The 20,132-nt window shown below is 34.5% G+C and overlaps 1 protein-coding gene across 1 annotated transcript in view; it reads right to left on the bottom strand.

Annotated features, from left to right (window-relative positions):
* The window catches only part of LOC111630187, a gene marked incomplete at its 3' end in the record, with an annotated part of 202,614 nt that overhangs the window by 84,337 nt on the left and 98,145 nt on the right, over positions 1 to 20,132 (bottom strand). The window contains exon 6 of the mRNA XM_023374249.1: positions 6,203 to 6,340. Coding sequence (XP_023230017.1) covers positions 6,203 to 6,340 — 138 coding nt within the window. The remainder of the gene's footprint in view (positions 1 to 6,202; positions 6,341 to 20,132) is intronic.

Below are 20,132 nucleotides of genomic sequence, written 5' to 3'. Positions count from 1 at the left end.
CGGCAGAAAGCATATATATAATTATAATAAACTTACAATAAATTAAGTTAATATATAATTATATATACAGTAGCTAATTTATATATAATTAATATATAATTATATGTACAGTACCTAATTTATATATAATTTATATATAATACTAAACAGACGATAGCAAACTCAATTTAGCCGCTCCGTAGCGTGGCGCAGGGTCGGAGGAAAGTAGTTCGGCTGCTCATCCACTATTGGTCCAGACTCTATCAATCTTGTCGCAAAACAACGTTATAGGAGGTACTTTATACGAAAGTTTCTACAATTTTTTCGCTACGTTATAGGAATTGTCGTTATAGGAATGTACGTTATAGGGGGGTCGACTGTATTTTTTCGTACATAATCTGTTATCCGAAACATCGATCTTCCGAACAACCCCAGTCCCCAATTGATTCGAATAATCAACGCTCTACTGTATTTCTAAACTAACATTTATTTCTTTAGACATCTGCTGCTGCTGAGTACTCACTTGTTACAAAAACTAAAAACATAAATTGATTTACACTTGACACCACATAAATGCATTGCCAGTTACACTACCTGGACCTCCATCTGATCTTTGTTAAGAACTATTAATTTAGATATAACCATACTATCAATAGTCACTCATGGTGCCAACTGGGGATGACTATAGTGCCTGCAGTCTATAACTCCTACCATGGCACACAGCTGGCTATTGCATGTACTCTGGTATGCTGTATATACTGTATTTTTCACAGACTGTCCAGCATGTCAATCTATCTGAGGGCAACCTTGAAATCAGATATTTCTGTAATTTATTCCAGGGAAATGCTGGTATGCTGGTTTAAGTGAGTTTAGAGGGTGTATGAAACCATATGACAGTTTTTATTCTAAAACTGAGACTGTCAGCATTACATCAAAAATTATGATTATATTTTTAATTCCTACATTTTGTCTTCTTTCTAATGATGTAAAATACTGGTGAAATGTCAAAAGTGCTTTTTTTTGTTTATTTTATTTGTAATTTGATCTAAAAGTGCAAAAATAAACATCAAATTTCAGAAACTTGCACCTATTAACATCTGCTATGTGTGAAATTTGAGAGGAAGGTGTTGTCTTTCAGGACTGTCAGTGAAGCCCAACTGACTAACTACTACTACTAATGTCAATAAGTCACTAATTGTTTACTGCTCTGTAAACAAAAACTTTCTTCTGTCAGTCAAATTACAATGTTATTATTTTATTGTACTGGGAAGAATGTTTCCTTTAACATTTATTTAACAACTAGTTTCATTAGATCTGATTAATTTTATTTTTCAGTTGCATTTTAGCCAGTAACCCTGGAGTTTCCAGCATGCTGGTCTCCCCCAGTTATATGTGGCATGCCAGTCAATCTTTGAAAATATGGTACAAACATAACATTCATAAACCCAATTTTTAGATTAATATCAAATGATTGCTGGATTACATTGGCCTATATTAATGCTAGTAATTACTAATTGAATGTCAATAATTTGACCTTGAGATAAACATCAAGTGTCATCTCTTAATAAATTTAATAATTATAATTAAATTAATATTTTAATAAAAAAAGAATCTGGAAAAAAAAATAAATTTTTTCTTAATTATAAAAAAAAAATCTTATATATTTTATTCATCAATTTCACATTTTATCATATATTTTATTCACTCTCTGTAAATCTCCTTTTATAAAAATTGAAAGTATATTATTGTGAATCATCACAATTCCAGGCCATAAGTTTTAATCATCTTTTAATTTAAAAGTCACATGACTTCTAGTCCACCAGAAGTTATTCTATAGTTAATTGAAGCCTCTAACCCTAAGTTTTCCATATCTGTCTCTATTTTTATCTAACTCTGTTCTCAAGAAACTTTTGAAGTGAAATTACATAACTTTAAGGCAAACCAGAAATTCATATATAGTTAATTTGGTCTTAAGGTTTCCATGTCTGGTCTCAATTTTCATCTTTCTAATTCTGTTCTTGAGATTAATGAAGAACAGACAGATGAACAGATGACAGTGAGAATGTATAGGCCTGCAATCTGAAAATTGCAACCCAATCATATGTTATAGAAAACACATTATGAAAGTTCACAAAACTTGGTAACATTTTAATATAACCAAAAAATAAATAAATACATTGCTAATGTTGAGATAACCAGAAACATTTAACAAAAAGTTTTAAATATTAATTTTTTTGAATTTTACAAATATACTCTTCTCTAACTGCACTCAAATAACAACCAAACTTCAACAAAAACCTTTAATATGCAGCCTTTTTTATTAACTTTTCAAAGGTTTTTGGCCATTTGAATGACCTTCTTCAGGAATAAAAAATAAAATGATTCTGATTTCTATAAAATGAAATTTGTTTTGGAACGATTTTAAATGTTTGAATTTTCACAGATGTCTAGTGTGCAAGCTCATAAATAAATAATACAATATATACAGGTTACTTTTACAAATATACATATAAACAATACAAGAATAAATAAATAAATAAAAATAGTAACACAACTGTGCCTAATTCTTTAACCATTTATCCTTTTTTCATACTAAAATATTCAGACTATGCCCACTCTCCATGCTGCTGAGACTTTACTCGATTCTCTAAAGTTTATCGCCTGTCCTTCCTGGTTGGTCTTGTGTGTTTGCCATGCTTCTGTGTATTTAAGGTGTCTCTTGTCCTGAATCTTTTGTATTAATTTAGCTCTTTCCTAATCCACTATGACCTCTATGGGTCTGCTATAACATACGTCGCTAGTGTGTAAGGAACCAAGTCCGAGCATTATTTTTAGTTATTTTTTATTTTTTTTATTCTATTTTTGTTTGGGGCTTATGTTTTGTTAGGACAAAGGTTTCCTCACCACTCACCTTAGTAACTTAAAAATAGAAGAAAGAAAACCAACTCACCAACGAAAAAAAAAGCGCCATAGAAAAACTTGCGCACACTTACGCTCCCAAACATAAAAAAGTAGGTCTGCACGGAGAAAGAGGGGGGAGACCTCACAAGCACAACTTAGGAACTTGCTAAACCTTAAAGAATAAAAACATCCTGAAAAATTGTAAAAAAGAATAATGTAAAAGGTTAGCGAGTATTGTTGGGAAATAGGCTGCCAGGCAGAAAGAAAAAGTTACTGTTAGGAATAAGTATGTAAATGGAGGGGAGTGAACTCAATGAGAATTGTGACATCACCTCACAGTATAAAGTTCGAACCTCAAGTGAAGATGACAAAGGTCATCTTCACGTGAGGTTCGGACTTTATACTCTGTTAGCAATGAGCGTGGTGAGCTTCGTAGAAGCAGATGACAAGAGGTGTCCAATAGCGATAAAGTGGTTTCAAAGCGATTTGAAGTTATTCGATTTGTGGATCAAAGATTAGAGAAAGTGTTGAGAGTTGAGGAAAAAGGTTCCTAGTATATTGAGGTGACGATTAGGACTTTAGTTCATAAGAATTGTTGTACTGTACATAAGTTAAGTCTTTGAAGTTTTGTCGAGTTCCAAAGGGGAATAGATTTAAGTTAGGAAATAGATTGATTTGAGTTTTGTCAGGTTGATTCTTATTGATTTTCTTTGAATAAATTTGTTGTTGGTTGTTACTAAATTTTGTACGTAGTTATTATTAGAATTATTAAATATTAGATTGGTTTTGAATAACTTTGTCATTATTTCTTTCAGTGCATGCTTAAAGTCCAGGCCTGGCACATTAACGCGAATCTGCGTAAAGTACCTGTTAGGTAACGGCTATTTCTGGCACACAGCTATGTTGATAATCATTGTAAAAGGCGAAAATAACAAAGTACTTTACAAGTATGGTGACTGGCTGCTTGTTCTGTATGTTACTTTTATGTTCTTTTAACCTTTCTTTAAATGACCTGCCTGTGGCTCCAATGTAGTAGAACTCTTTTTGTCGCCTTTCGTCTTGTACAGGTATACTATAAATTCCTACAATAAGGCTCTGGTCTGTCTTTCTCGTCTGTATGTAGCATCTCGTATATTGTTAAATTCCTTTTAAAAATTATCTTTTTTGTTTGTTGCTGCTCCTATTTCTTTGTAAATATTGCTTAGGGGTGCCATGTATTTCATCACAGCATATTCTTCTATTCTTTCCCATTCATTAACTTCATTATCTTCTATTCTTCTTTTGTTAATAATGGTTCACATTCTGGTTGACTCCAAATTCCCTAGCTAGCTCTTTGATGTGCTCTAATTCTTTAATTCTGTCTTGTATTTTGCTACAGTATGTATGCTCTCTTATAAGCACCCGGAATGCTGCTAGTTTATGACTTGCCAGGTCATGGGAGGTCCATGGTATTATTAACAACAGATTACAGGCCAGCTTTCTGTAAACTTTTGTAGTGATTTACCCTTCTTTCTCTACTTCTATTGCTATGTCTAGGAAATGTATAGTTTTTATCATTCTCTTGTTCTAGCTCAAGCTCTAGGCCAAACTTGCTGAAATTGATGTCTCTAATAAATTGGTTTATGTCTGATTTTTCTTTCCAGATAATCAAAACGTCATCAACATAGTGTGCATATATTAAGACGTATACTGTGTATTTTGGTATGATGGCTTTCTCTAAAGTCATTAGGACTATCTCGCCTAATGCACCGGATACAGGACTTCCCATTGCCACTGCTCTATGTTTTGTATATAGTTTCATAGAAAACAAATCGATTTTTTATTCCTGAAGAAGGTCATTCAAATGGCAGAAAATGTTTGAAAAGTTAATAAAGACTGCATATTAAAGGTTTTTGTTGAAGGTTGATTTTTACAAATATTTTTAAAAACTTTTCTTTTGTTTGAATTTATAATTTTAAACATAAAAAAGTAGTTATAATCCATTTTTTACATTCTTAAAAGAATGTAAAAAATGTTTTTTTAATTAAATGTTTTTTTAATAACCTCAACTTTGGCAATGCATTTTTATTTATTTTTCAGTTTTATAGAAAACAAATATCTAATGTTAACATATTGCATTATTTATGTGACTAAACTGTACATATACAATCAACAAAAACTATTAATATATTGACAAATTGTCATTACATTACCTATAATTTTGTGTGATGAGTTCTATTACTGTAAGTTTTTATTTTCTCAACTCGAAGTTGAGTTAACATCAGATCCAAAACACTCAATAATCAGAGGGTATTCAAATATTACAACACTTTAGGTTCCCATTACAATCAGTCATTTTGTCTTTCACGACAATTAAGTATTACTCTAATCTGTGAATTTTCTTACAAGATAATTCTATCATTAGTAGACAATTGAAAAATACTCGGAAGAGGAGACACTATAACAAAAGAGGTTCCTCAAATTTTTGTGTCACATACTCACTGTCTTCTCCTGGTCATCTTGTCAATTGGAGAAGAGTCTGTTGACTTTTGTAACTCTTCTTTTGCACAGTCCCATTGTCGCTGGTCACCTTTGTATTCTTCCCATAATGGCATCGAAAATAAAAGAGAGTTGCTCTCTCATCCATGAGTCAATGTATACCCTCTTCTACTCACCCACTGAGTTTATTGCCCTTCCAGATAATAACAGGCAATGGAACATTCTAGAAGCTTATAAACAAAGGCTTCGTAACTGACCATTTAATTTTATATACAGAAATGATGAGCAATTGTCACATTACTACAGATAATTTAATAGACAATTTGGCATTAGAGTCAGGTGTTAGGTGCCAAATTGTCTATTAAATTATTAGTATTATAGTCGTTTCTAGCCCCATAATATTCGGCTTTGCTTTAAACATTACTACAGAATTTTGTTTCTATGGTTTGTATCCTAAATTAAAGCAAAGCCCATTTAACAAAAAAAATTTTGCTTTTATAAAGATTATTTCTGATAATCAATTGAAAATAATAATTTAAGGTAGAGAAATTTTCATTTTTATTTCTTAAATGTACATCATTCTTTTCATTCATTCTTAAATGCACATAATTTGAAAATTCCTATCTTAATTTTAAAATTTAAAATAATGAAATAAATTTAAAGGAAATTATTATTATGGATAAACATTCATTACAAATGAAAAGTTAACTAAACATTAATTATACAATATAAAAAATTTTTTTACCAATTTATTTAATGATAAACAAAATACTGAAATTATAACTGTACAGTACAATTTAATAAAAATATAGTTGAATACTGAATTGTATTAAAAATAAAATACATACGTGGCCCACTGCAATGGTTGTGTCTTGATTGAATAATAAAGTGATTTTAAAATATCTCTAGGAAAATTTTCTCCATCATTTAATTCAGACAGATTCTCAATAAATTCTCCACATGTCATTTTATGTACAACATTCTGAAATGACAATAAAATAAAAAAGTTACATTTAATGGAAACAGAATTTAATTACATTTCATTTTTATAGCTTTTTTAGAAAACATTTACAAATTTGATTTTTAAAACTGATTTAAATATTTTAAATAAACAAAACTGCAACAATTAAATCTATTAAATATTTTTTAATGAATTACGAATATTAAATGCAAAACTAAATGTTAATAATAATAATGCAATAAATCTTACACAACAGTTTAGTGTTGTATAAGTTTATTTTTGTTCTAGCAATTTTCTGCAGGTTATATGTGTTAAAATAAAAATAATAATAATTATAAAACTTTGTGTTTAAGCCTCTCGGCAACACTGTGTGTGAGGATCATGTAGTTGAGGCAAGTCGTTATGTAATATACAGTTAATAAAAAACTTTAAAAAGATAAACTGCTGTCTTGTCAATCCTTCAAACCTTAACAGGATGGATCCAGGATACACCAATAAAACCAAAACATTAACACAAAAGGATGTCCATAAGTAAAAATTGAAAATTATAATTGTTAATTTAATGAAAATTTAGAATTATGATTGCTGATACAATTATTAGAAGGTATCAATACAGATCAAAATGGCTGCCAAAAACAATCTTGCAAGTATTCAAAAACTTAGAAACTATGGAAAGTTTTACAATATGAAAATTTCAAATAACGATATTTCTGAAGACATCTGGCATCAGAATATAGTTATTGGACTCGCAACAATGATCTTTAAGGATGATAAAGAAAAGGCAATTTGGGCAATGGAAAATGCTAAAGCACAAAAATACATAATATCAATGATTGATAAGTTTTCTGGTACATATAATAATGACCTGTATAACCACTAAGGAAATGTTTGACTCGCTGTGCAATATATTTGAGTAAGATACTCATCAACAGAGACATAATCTCTTACAAAGCTTTTATAATTTTGCCTTTGATAGAACAGTGACATAATGACAAATATCTGTCAGTTGTAAACTATTATTTCTAAACTAAAAAATTTGAAACAGGAAATTGACGAAGAAATGATCATAACTAAGATATTGACTGTTTTGCCTGACAAGTTTAAGATGTTAAAAATAGCCTAGGATTCAACAAATAGAGATGAAAAAAAACTCTTTTGAACTTGATAGCTACAGCAAAAGAATTAAGACAAAATGTAATTGAAGAAACAAAGAAAGAAGACATTTCAGTTAGAGCATTTCACAATGAGAGGAAGTGTTTTAGATGTAAAAGCAGACAGTATTTGGCCAGACACTGTCTCAGAGAAACTGGTAGCAAATTTTGTACAATATGTAAGAAAAATAATCACAGTAATAACAAATGTTATTTTGGAACCAGTAGTTCTTGTCATTCTTGTACAAAAGATAGTTCACAAGGAAAAAGACTTTCTTCAGAACTAAGTCACAAAATATATTGCAACAGGAGTCATTTTTGTGTGAGAGTTCAACTGATTGGAAAAATAAAGAAGAAACTGTATTTCTTGTTGATTGAAGTTCATCCTTGCATATTTTCAACAATAAAGATCTGTTTAATAAATTGGGAATATATTGAAACAAATATTTCTGTTACAAAGAAAAACAAATTGATGATTGCTAAGGAAATCAGCACAATTGAAGACAGGAACTGGATGTTGAATAATACACTGTATGTGCCTAATCACAAGTTTCTACACTATATGTGTAGAAACTTGATATTCATTAATACAATCACAATTAACAACTTTGAAGTTACCTTTACAAAGGAAAATATTGTTATATCAAAGGACAGTATAAAAGTGCTCCAAGGAACAAAGAATGAAAATGGAATGTATGTTATAAGACTGAATGAAGAAAAGGTGCATCTGACAGAGGAAAACAAAATCGCTGACAACTGGCATAGAAAAGTAGGGCACTTAAGTAATATAAAAAACTAATCAATTTGTCAAGTGGAATGAATCTGAATAAATCTGATTGTGACTCATTTAATTCAGTTTGTGAAATATGTTTAAAAGCGAGATAGACTAGACTACCATTTAAAAGTACATGATGGAAAGCCACCAGGCTTCTTGAGATTGTACACAGATTTGTGCAGTCTAACTGAACCAGACAAGTGGAATGGAAAAAATACCTTTTGACCATACTGGACAATTTCAGTCACTTTTGTATGGTATATCTTCTCAAGAATAAAAGTGAAATGTTCAAATACTTTCAGATTCATTTATGCTTCTACCTCAGTGACATATTCTCTGATGTATCAAAATTATGTTGTGACAATAAAGAGAATATTTCGGTGATAAAATAAGACATTGATATAAATCAAAAGGAATTATACTAGACTACACGATGCCATACAGTGCACAATTGAATGGATGAGCAGAAAGGTTAAACAGAACATTATTAGAAAAGGCTAGAGTTCTCATTTTTGATTCTAACTTAAACAAGGAAATGTGGGGAGAAGCAATGTATGTGGCAGCATATCTTCTAAATAGAAGTCCCACAGAGACTGTAGACAACACCTATCGAAAAATGGACAAAGGTTAAACCAGATCTATCACATCTGCACATGTTTGGTTGTGAAGCACACTCCAAAGTTCTAGGTCACTTGAAGAAACTTGACTATCGAAGTGAAAAATTAACATCTGTAGGATATGCTCCTACAGATGTTAATTTTTTACTTTGATGGGATCACAAGAAAAGAAAAGTGATAGTTTCAAGAGATATTGTATTTTCTAATATTATAGACAAGAAAATTAAAAGAACAAACAAAATGGGAAGAATTTTGTGAAGAAAACACAGATAAGGAAATACAAAGTTTGGATAAAGTGGAAGAAAGTAAATGTATGGAAGAAGAAATGGAAAACAATGCTGCTAAAGAAGTTACTGAAACTTGGAGTGATAATATTTAATTAAAGCAGTAGTTCCTACACATTGACAGATTGCACTGATGCTAATTTTTAACCATGCCCAGTAGCTTCAATATTATGCATTATGCCAGGTTATGCAAATTGGCAAGGATACAAAAAAGTATGAAGTATGAAAATATGAAGTTTTTCTTCATAAACCTGATTATTAAACAATGTAAATTCGTCTCTGTAATCCAAAACACACGCTTTGGTAGACGTATCTCACAGCAATTTCTGGTTAGCAAATTTAACTTTTATTTTTCATTGAACTACAAATAAAAGAACCAGAAATTGCTGTGAGATACGTCTACCAAAGCGTGTGTTTTGAATTACAGAGACGAATTTACATTGTTAATATAACATACAGCAAACCAACTATATATTATACTGATTATTAAAGCCAAACAAACTGCTGAATTATCGGGCTAAATGCTTGATGCTGCTATTAAAGCAACCAAGGTAGACAAATCAAGAATACTTGAGAGCAAAAGAAGTATTGCAACACATCTTGAAAACTAACTAGAAATCTTCGAGGCTACAGGTGAAAAAACACATAACATCTGTCTTCTCTTAAATGCCTTACAGACAATTCCACCCACATCAATTGAATCAGAAAGGGCATTCTCAGTAACAGGAATTTTCATTACTAAAATAAAAATCAGATTGAGTGATTGGAGTATTAACCATCTTTGCTTTTTAAAACCTTATAAAAATTTACAATAATATTTTGTATTATGTTTCATTTAAAAAATGAAAATTACCTTCTAAGTTAGAAGTAATTTTCTAAGAAGATCTAAGTTCATTTCTTTAAATTTTCAACTCAATTCAAAGAAATTTTTTTTTGTTGTTGTAAGCAGTTTCCAACAAACTTTAATAAATTTTTTCTATTTGTGAAAATTTCTACATAATTCAAAGATAATTTTTAATACATATTTTACACAGAATTATTATTATTATTAATTTGGAGGTTGCAGGACATATTAAATTACTTAAAAAATGAAAAATAATTATATCATTCAATTTCAAGATTTATTTTATATCTTAAAATAATTAATTATATCCCAGGTTTCCCGGAAACAGATAGCTTTTTCCTCAAAATCTAGGACAAGCAAAGCACTGGGAAATGAGAAACCTAATCAATACAGAGTAAAAGTTTTGAAGCCCAATCAAGATGTTGACTTCAATTAAGAAATAATGAAACAATTCATTTATATCATATGTCTATTGGCAAAGCAGGGAATACCATTCAGAGGTCATGATGAAGACAAGAAATCTGTCAATTGAGGAAACTATGTTGAGTTGCTGCATATGTTAGCAAAATATGGTAGCAAATTGAATGATTACATCAAAAAAACCAAAGGATATGGAACTTCAAATAGCATTCAAAATGGCATTATTGAATGCATTGGAGACATAGGTCAAGATAAAATAAAGGGCTAAATAAAGGATGCCAGATTTGTTGCAAACATGCTCGATGAAACACAGATATATCAAAACTATCTGAACTTTCCACTGTTATTCAGTATGTAAAAGACGAAAATCAAGGAAAAATTTCTTGGATTTAAAAATGTGAGCAAGGATTGCTCAGCAGTTGCTTTAAAGCAATCATCTGTTTAAAGTACTTTCAGATTTTGGATGTAAAGATAAGCTAATGATGTAGAGTTATGATGGAGCTGTAACATTTTCTGGCCATTTGAATGGTCTGTATAAATACAAATAAATTCACTATCTATCACACCGGAACTACTACAAAAAATCGACACACCTGAACCAATTACGGTGTGATCATGCAAAAGATCGGAAAACAAACGTTTTCGAACCCCTTCTGGGTTCTGCTTCAGGTTCTAATCAGCTTCTAAAGACGTTCGATGTCCGTTATAAGTAGAAATTCGATCGTTCATGTCGTTTAAAGCTTGAAATTTAAGTTGTAGGTTCGAATGGATTCACGTAATCCAAGTCGCGCATGCGCGATTGGTTACCCGTCATAGTTTGATGGGCGAATTAGAGCGTGTTGTGAATTAACTCCTGCCAGGCCATCGATAACAGCATCTCCTCTTTAAAATTTATGCACGTGTTGTTGGTGGAGGATATAAATATGTGCATAGCCTCTAGCCATTTGAGGTGTTCGATAGGAGGCGAATCATGGAGGAGAATGGCCTGGGAGAAGTTCGCTACTATATCCGGATCAGTTACATACGTAGCGAGGGCCGTGGAAGTTCTTCCGTGCCGAATATCGGCTAGATGCTCTTGTATTCTGACTCCCAGAGATCGTTTAGTGGAGCCTATATAAATCAGGTTCCTATCGCACCTGTTGTCCTTCACTGGGATGCTATAGATTCCAGGGCGTCTGATGGGGTTAGGAGGGTCCTTTCCATTACGTAAGAGGTTGAAGATGGTGGGACACCTCTTAAAAGCTAGACGTAGCTGACGTTTGCTGGCAAGCTTAGCGTATAGAGATTTTAAGTACGGGTTGTATGTGATGGAGATACGCTCTATTTCTTCAGGCCGGCCGTCACGGAGTTGGTCCGATTCTTGTACACTCTCCGAATATATACGTTGTTGATGTTGTATTAGCCTATGGATATGTTTGTGATACCCGTGTTGGGCGGCAACGCGGAGTATGTAGGCTAGTTCGGTATCGCGAGCCTGGATGTTAGATGAATGCGTAAAGGCTCTTCTGATTAATGCCCTAAAGGCTGCAGTCTTGTATGAGCTCGGATCACAGGACCCGGTCGGAATATATGATGATGTGGATCCAGGTTTATGATATACCGACGTATTGATTCCCGAGCTATCGACCTTAACGCTTATATCCAGAAAGTGTACTTCAGATGGGTGAGATTGCTCTATTTCCAGAGTCAACCCGAACGGGTTATTGTTGAAAGAATCGACAAATGTTGTTGTATCCGGCGTTGTTTTCCAGATAATGAAGATGTCATCTATATACCTCCTATATAATTTGATGTTGTGGAGGTATTGAGGAAGGACCTTGTCTTCTAATTGCCGTACCACCATTTCACATAGGTCCCCAGAAACCGGACTGCCCATGGGGACCCCTTTACTCTGTGTGTAGATCTTGCCGTTAAATTGAAATACCGAATTATAACAAATTAGGTGCGCCACTTCTAGCACTTGGTTGTGTAAAGTTCGGTCCCCGACAATACGAAATAGGATGTCTCTGAGTGCACAGAATGCTGGAGGGAGCTCAATGGAGGGGTAGAGGGACTTAAAGTCCAATACGGTGAAGTAACAGGGTGAAGTGACATTTTTCAACTGTGCTATAAGCTCCATAGAGCTAGAGATGGTATACGGGTAATCTTCCAAGTGTGGTGTAAGAAGGGTGTGGATGGCTTTCTCCAGCTTACGAGTAGGCGCCCTAGCTTTATCCACCACCGGGCGGAGCTGTTGGCCAGTTTTATGAGTCTTCGCAAAGGCGAACAATTTCGGTATGTCGGGGGAGTCAACGGCCACGTTGACAAGCTCTAAGCGTTTAGCTAGATTGGTGTGAGTGAAACGCTTGACTCTGGAATGAAGCTTGTCGATAAAACTTTCCTCCACTCTCTCGCATTGGGTGAGTGAAATGTATTCCTGTAGGCCCCTTTCGTAGGTGTCGCGTTTCATGAGAACCATGGTATTGGTTTTATCCGCTCTGACAAGAGTGATGTTATTTAGTTTCATCCATCTGACCGTACGTCGGAGTTTGTTTCTCAGATCTACAAGTTCCGAAGACTCCTTAGAATTCCTGATCTTCAGAGTGGCCATCCAGCGATAGTACTCCTTTTGTCTATCCGTTAGGCCCCGTAAGAGGATTTCCAGATCCGGGATGAGGCTCCTTGCGTCATTCTTTCGAGGGGGTAGTGCGAACGCTGGACCAAATTTCAGGACGTCCACTACAAAGGTCGGTAGGATCAAGTTGTCCCATACAATAAACGGGAAGGACGGATGTTTGCGAGTCTTGGGGACCTGGAATCGTAGAATCCACTGGAATTTCTTCCGGTAATGCCTCTTTAGATTGGTTGATAGCCTCTCCTGTATGTTGATTATTCTGGCATTCTCTATAGATAGAATGCCTGAACACATTGTGCCTGAACAGAGCCATTCGCTACACCAGGAAACAACTATATTCCAAATTATCTAAACTGGTGGAAATAGAAGAATCGTTGTTCCAGATCAATCCGGAAATTCTATCTATAGAGAATGCCAGAATAATCAACATACAGGAGAGGCTATCAACCAATCTAAAGAGGCATTACCGGAAGAAATTCCAGTGGATTCTACGATTCCAGGTCCCCAAGACTCGCAAACATCCGTCCTTCCCGTTTATTGTATGGGACAACTTGATCCTACCGACCTTTGTAGTGGACGTCCTGAAATTTGGTCCAGCGTTCGCACTACCCCCTCGAAAGAATGACGCAAGGAGCCTCATCCCGGATCTGGAAATCCTCTTACGGGGCCTAACGGATAGACAAAAGGAGTACTATCGCTGGATGGCCACTCTGAAGATCAGGAATTCTAAGGAGTCTTCGGAACTTGTAGATCTGAGAAACAAACTCCGACGTACGGTCAGATGGATGAAACTAAATAACATCACTCTTGTCAGAGCGGATAAAACCAATACCATGGTTCTCATGAAACGCGACACCTACGAAAGGGGCCTACAGGAATACATTTCACTCACCCAATGCGAGAGAGTGGAGGAAAGTTTTATCGACAAGCTTCATTCCAGAGTCAAGCGTTTCACTCACACCAATCTAGCTAAACGCTTAGAGCTTGTCAACGTGGCCGTTGACTCCCCCGACATACCGAAATTGTTCGCCTTTGCGAAGACTCATAAAACTGGCCAACAGCTCCGCCCGGTGGTGGATAAAGCTAGGGCGCCTACTCGTAAGCTGGAGAAAGCCATCCACACCCTTCTTACACCACACTTGGAAGATTACCCGTATACCATCTCTAGCTCTATGGAGCTTATAGCACAGTTGAAAAATGTCACTTCACCCTGTTACTTCACCGTATTGGACTTTAAGTCCCTCTACCCCTCCATTGAGCTCCCTCCAGCATTCTGTGCACTCAGAGACATCCTATTTCGTATTGTCGGGGACCGAACTTTACACAACCAAGTGCTAGAAGTGGCGCACCTAATTTGTTATAATTCGGTATTTCAATTTAACGGCAAGATCTACACACAGAGTAAAGGGGTCCCCATGGGCAGTCCGGTTTCTGGGGACCTATGTGAAATGGTGGTACGGCAATTAGAAGACAAGGTCCTTCCTCAATACCTCCACAACATCAAATTATATAGGAGGTATATAGATGACATCTTCATTATCTGGAAAACAACGCCGGATACAACAACATTTGTCGATTCTTTCAACAATAACCCGTTCGGGTTGACTCTGGAAATAGAGCAATCTCACCCATCTGAAGTACACTTTCTGGATATAAGCGTTAAGGTCGATAGCTCGGGAATCAATACGTCGGTATATCATAAACCTGGATCCACATCATCATATATTCCGACCGGGTCCTGTGATCCGAGCTCATACAAGACTGCAGCCTTTAGGGCATTAATCAGAAGAGCCTTTACGCATTCATCTAACATCCAGGCTCGCGATACCGAACTAGCCTACATACTCCGCGTTGCCGCCCAACACGGGTATCACAAACATATCCATAGGCTAATACAACATCAACAACGTATATATTCGGAGAGTGTACAAGAATCGGACCAACTCCGTGACGGCCGGCCTGAAGAAATAGAGCGTATCTCCATCACATACAACCCGTACTTAAAATCTCTATACGCTAAGCTTGCCAGCAAACGTCAGCTACGTCTAGCTTTTAAGAGGTGTCCCACCATCTTCAACCTCTTACGTAATGGAAAGGACCCTCCTAACCCCATCAGACGCCCTGGAATCTATAGCATCCCAGTGAAGGACAACAGGTGCGATAGGAACCTGATTTATATAGGCTCCACTAAACGATCTCTGGGAGTCAGAATACAAGAGCATCTAGCCGATATTCGGCACGGAAGAACTTCCACGGCCCTCGCTACGTATGTAACTGATCCGGATATAGTAGCGAACTTCTCCCAGGCCATTCTCCTCCATGATTCGCCTCCTATCGAACACCTCAAATGGCTAGAGGCTATGCACATATTTATATCCTCCACCAACAACACGTGCATAAATTTTAAAGAGGAGATGCTGTTATCGATGGCCTGGCAGGAGTTAATTCACAACACGCTCTAATTCGCCCATCAAACTATGACGGGTAACCAATCGCGCATGCGCGACTTGGATTACGTGAATCCATTCGAACCTACAACTTAAATTTCAAGCTTTAAACGACATGAACGATCGAATTTCTACTTATAACGGACATCGAACGTCTTTAGAAGCTGATTAGAACCTGAAGCAGAACCCAGAAGGGGTTCGAAAACGTTTGTTTTCTGATCTTTTGCATGATCACACCGTAATTGGTTCAGGTGTGTCGATTTTTTGTGGTCTGTAGACTCTTGTAAAGAAGAAAATGTCCCAATGCCCTCTTCATGCACTGTTTCCTTACAGACCTAACTCACAAATCAGTGAAAATCATAAAAGAGAGCAAGGTATTTTTTAAGATATTGAGTGACCTTCCATCATTTTTCTCACATTCTACAAAGCATGTAAATGCATTGAATGAGTCAGAAGTGAAGAAACAGTTTCCTACAGAGGCAAATACACAATAGAACCACAACTCAGAAATTGTAAATGTGGTCTATGAAAATAAAACAGAGTTGATCAATTTTTTTGAAGATATTATTAATAATCCAGAAACTTGGATGCTGACTCATTCATAACTGCCAAAAAGATATAACATCTTTCAAGGATATTAATTTCTCTTTCCATCTGGAAATTTTTGGCCATAGTTTTTTCCTTATTGATACATTATTCAATATTCTTCAAATTAAAACTTACAATTTCTATATATAATGTCTTTTTAATACAAAAAACATGTTTGGTAGACAATCTCATAGCTTTCTGGTTAGAAACAGCTTTATTTTGTAAATTGGACTACAAATGAATTTCAGGTTGATTTAAGTTCTCAACCTCTCTTCAGTGCTGTACAAAAAACAACAATATAATTAGGGGCACGACATGACTCAGATATTGCAAAAAAAGATTTTTTACATGACAAACCACTTACATATCATATAAAGACATAAATCGAATTTTCTTTTTTCTACAATTGTATCTTCCATGAATATACACAACAGTCTTACTATTTTATATAAACCAAATCAATAATGACAATTATGCAAAATTAAAAAATAACCCATATGAGGAAATAAAAAAGGAATTAACTAAAATAATCAAAAAAATATATTTAAATAAAAATATACGTGAAAACGATAAAAAATTATATTCTTAATTTTAAAAATAATAGAATCCCTAAATTAAACATAAGATTAAAAACACAAAGAAGTAGAAAAATTTAGACCTATAGTTAAACCTATACAGTAGACCCCCCTATAACGCGGGTTCATATAATGCAGATTCGTATATCACGGCAAAAAAATTGTGACCATATTCATATAAAGATGCTAAAAGAGACTCATAAAATGTGGTAAAATGTCATTGCTGACTTGTGTTGTGACAGGATTGATCGAATCTGGACCAATAGTGGACGAGCAGCTGAACTACTTACACGCTACGGAGAGTTTAGGCGAGTAAGTTGAGTTTACTATCGTCTGTACAGTATATAGGCCTAAATTAGGTACTGTAAGTCTAATACAGTACTGTAATTTTATACATTTCTTGTGAAAAAAACATTTCTCATTCAACGGCCATAAAAATTATTTCTATTAATGATGTCTCCAAAGTTCAACGAATTTTTCGCAGAAAAATAACTTATCAGAAAACGCGCCCACCATTTGGTGCGCTGCTCCGCGATGAAAACAAGCTTAAGCAATGGTGTTGTCGAACGGTGCACACTCGGTAAGTAATCCTACAATTTTTTGTTTATAGCATAGTTTATATGGATTATTCCCAAAAAATTATACGTGTTTTGGAAATGTTGAGTCAAATTAGTCTAGAATCGNTCTTTGAATTGAGTTGAAAATTTAAAGAAATGAACTTAGATCTTCTTAGAAAATTACTTCTAACTTAGAAGGTAATTTTCATTTTTTAAATGAAACATAATACAAAATATTATTGTAAATTTTTATAAGGTTTTAAAAAGCAAAGATGGTTAATACTCCAATCACTCAATCTGATTTTTATTTTAGTAATGAAAATTCCTGTTACTGAGAATGCCCTTTCTGATTCAATTGATGTGGGTGGAATTGTCTGTAAGGCATTTAAGAGAAGACAGATGTTATGTGTTTTTTCACCTGTAGCCTCGAAGATTTCTAGTTAGTTTTCAAGATGTGTTGCAATACTTCTTTTGCTCTCAAGTATTCTTGATTTGTCTACCTTGGTTGCTTTAATAGCAGCATCAAGCATTTAGCCCGATAATTCAGCAGTTTGTTTGGCTTTAATAATCAGTATAATATATAGTTGGTTTGCTGTATGTTATATTAACAATGTAAATTCGTCTCTGTAATCCAAAACACACGCTTTGGTAGACGTATCTCACAGCAATTTCTGGTTAGCAAATTTAACTTTTATTTTTCATTGAACTACAAATAAAAGAACCAGAAATTGCTGTGAGATACGTCTACCAAAGCGTGTGTTTTGAATTACAGAGACGAATTTACATTGTTAATATAACATACAGCAAACCAACTATATATTATACTGATTATTAAAGCCAAACAAACTGCTGAATTATCGGGCTAAATGCTTGATGCTGCTATTAAAGCAACCAAGGTAGACAAATCAAGAATACTTGAGAGCAAAAGAAGTATTGCAACACATCTTGAAAACTAACTAGAAATCTTCGAGGCTACAGGTGAAAAAACACATAACATCTGTCTTCTCTTAAATGCCTTACAGACAATTCCACCCACATCAATTGAATCAGAAAGGGCATTCTCAGTAACAGGAATTTTCATTACTAAAATAAAAATCAGATTGAGTGATTGGAGTATTAACCATCTTTGCTTTTTAAAACCTTATAAAAATTTACAATAATATTTTGTATTATGTTTCATTTAAAAAATGAAAATTACCTTCTAAGTTAGAAGTAATTTTCTAAGAAGATCTAAGTTCATTTCTTTAAATTTTCAACTCAATTCAAAGAAATTTTTTTTTGTTGTTGTAAGCAGTTTCCAACAAACTTTAATAAATTTTTTCTATTTGTGAAAATTTCTACATAATTCAAAGATAATTTTTAATACATATTTTACACAGAATTATTATTATTATTAATTTGGAGGTTGCAGGACATATTAAATTACTTAAAAAATGAAAAATAATTATATCATTCAATTTCAAGATTTATTTTATATCTTAAAATAATTAATTATATCCCAGGTTTCCCGGAAACAGATAGCTTTTTCCTCAAAATCTAGGACAAGCAAAGCACTGGGAAATGAGAAACCTAATCAATACAGAGTAAAAGTTTTGAAGCCCAATCAAGATGTTGACTTCAATTGAGAAATAATGAAACAATTCATTTATATCATATGTCTATTGGCAAAGCAGGGAATACCATTCAGAAGTCATGATGAAGACAAGAAATCTGTCAATTGGGGAAACTATGTTGAGTTGCTGCATATGTTAGCAAAATATGGTAGCAAATTGAATGATTACATCAAAAAAACCAAAGGATATGGAACTTCAAATAGCATTCAAAATGGCATTATTGAATGCATTGGAGACATGGTCAAGATAAAATAAAGGGCTAAATAAAGGATGCCAGATTTGTTGCAAACATGCTCGATGAAACACAGATATATCAAAACTATCTGAACTTTCCACTGTTATTCAGTATGTAAAAGACGAAAATCAAGGAAAAATTTCTTGGATTTAAAAATGTGAGCAAGGATTGCTCAGCAGTTGCTTTAAAGCAATCATCTGTTTAAAGTACTTTCAGATTTTGGATGTAAAGATAAGCTAATGATGTAGAGTTATGATGGAGCTGTAACATTTTCTGGCCATTTGAATGGTCTGTAGACATACAAATAAATTCACTATCTATCACACCGGAACTACTACAAAAAATCGACACACCTGAACCAATTACGGTGTGATCATGCAAAAGATCAGAAAACAAACGTTTTCGAACCCCTTCTGGGTTCTGCTTCAGGTTCTAATCAGCTTCTAAAGACGTTCGATGTCCGTTATAAGTAGAAATTCGATCGTTCATGTCGTTTAAAGCTTGAAATTTAAGTTGTAGGTTCGAATGGATTCACGTAATCCAAGTCGCGCATGCGCGATTGGTTACCCGTCATAGTTTGATGGGCGAATTAGAGCGTGTTGTGAATTAACTCCTGCCAGGCCATCGATAACAGCATCTCCTCTTTAAAATTTATGCACGTGTTGTTGGTGGAGGATATAAATATGTGCATAGCCTCTAGCCATTTGAGGTGTTCGATAGGAGGCGAATCATGGAGGAGAATGGCCTGGGAGAAGTTCGCTACTATATCCGGATCAGTTACATACGTAGCGAGGGCCGTGGAAGTTCTTCCGTGCCGAATATCGGCTAGATGCTCTTGTATTCTGACTCCCAGAGATCGTTTAGTGGAGCCTATATAAATCAGGTTCCTATCGCACCTGTTGTCCTTCACTGGGATGCTATAGATTCCAGGGCGTCTGATGGGGTTAGGAGGGTCCTTTCCATTACGTAAGAGGTTGAAGATGGTGGGACACCTCTTAAAAGCTAGACGTAGCTGACGTTTGCTGGCAAGCTTAGCGTATAGAGATTTTAAGTACGGGTTGTATGTGATGGAGATACGCTCTATTTCTTCAGG

This window comes from Centruroides sculpturatus, unplaced genomic scaffold (genome assembly GCF_000671375.1).
Source record: "Centruroides sculpturatus isolate CEXI.00-Female unplaced genomic scaffold, Cexi_2.0 scaffold577, whole genome shotgun sequence".
NCBI lineage: Eukaryota > Metazoa > Arthropoda > Arachnida > Scorpiones > Buthidae > Centruroides > Centruroides sculpturatus.
The sequence above is the reverse complement of the archived record's forward strand: the minus strand, read 5'-3'. Positions and strand labels throughout refer to the sequence as shown.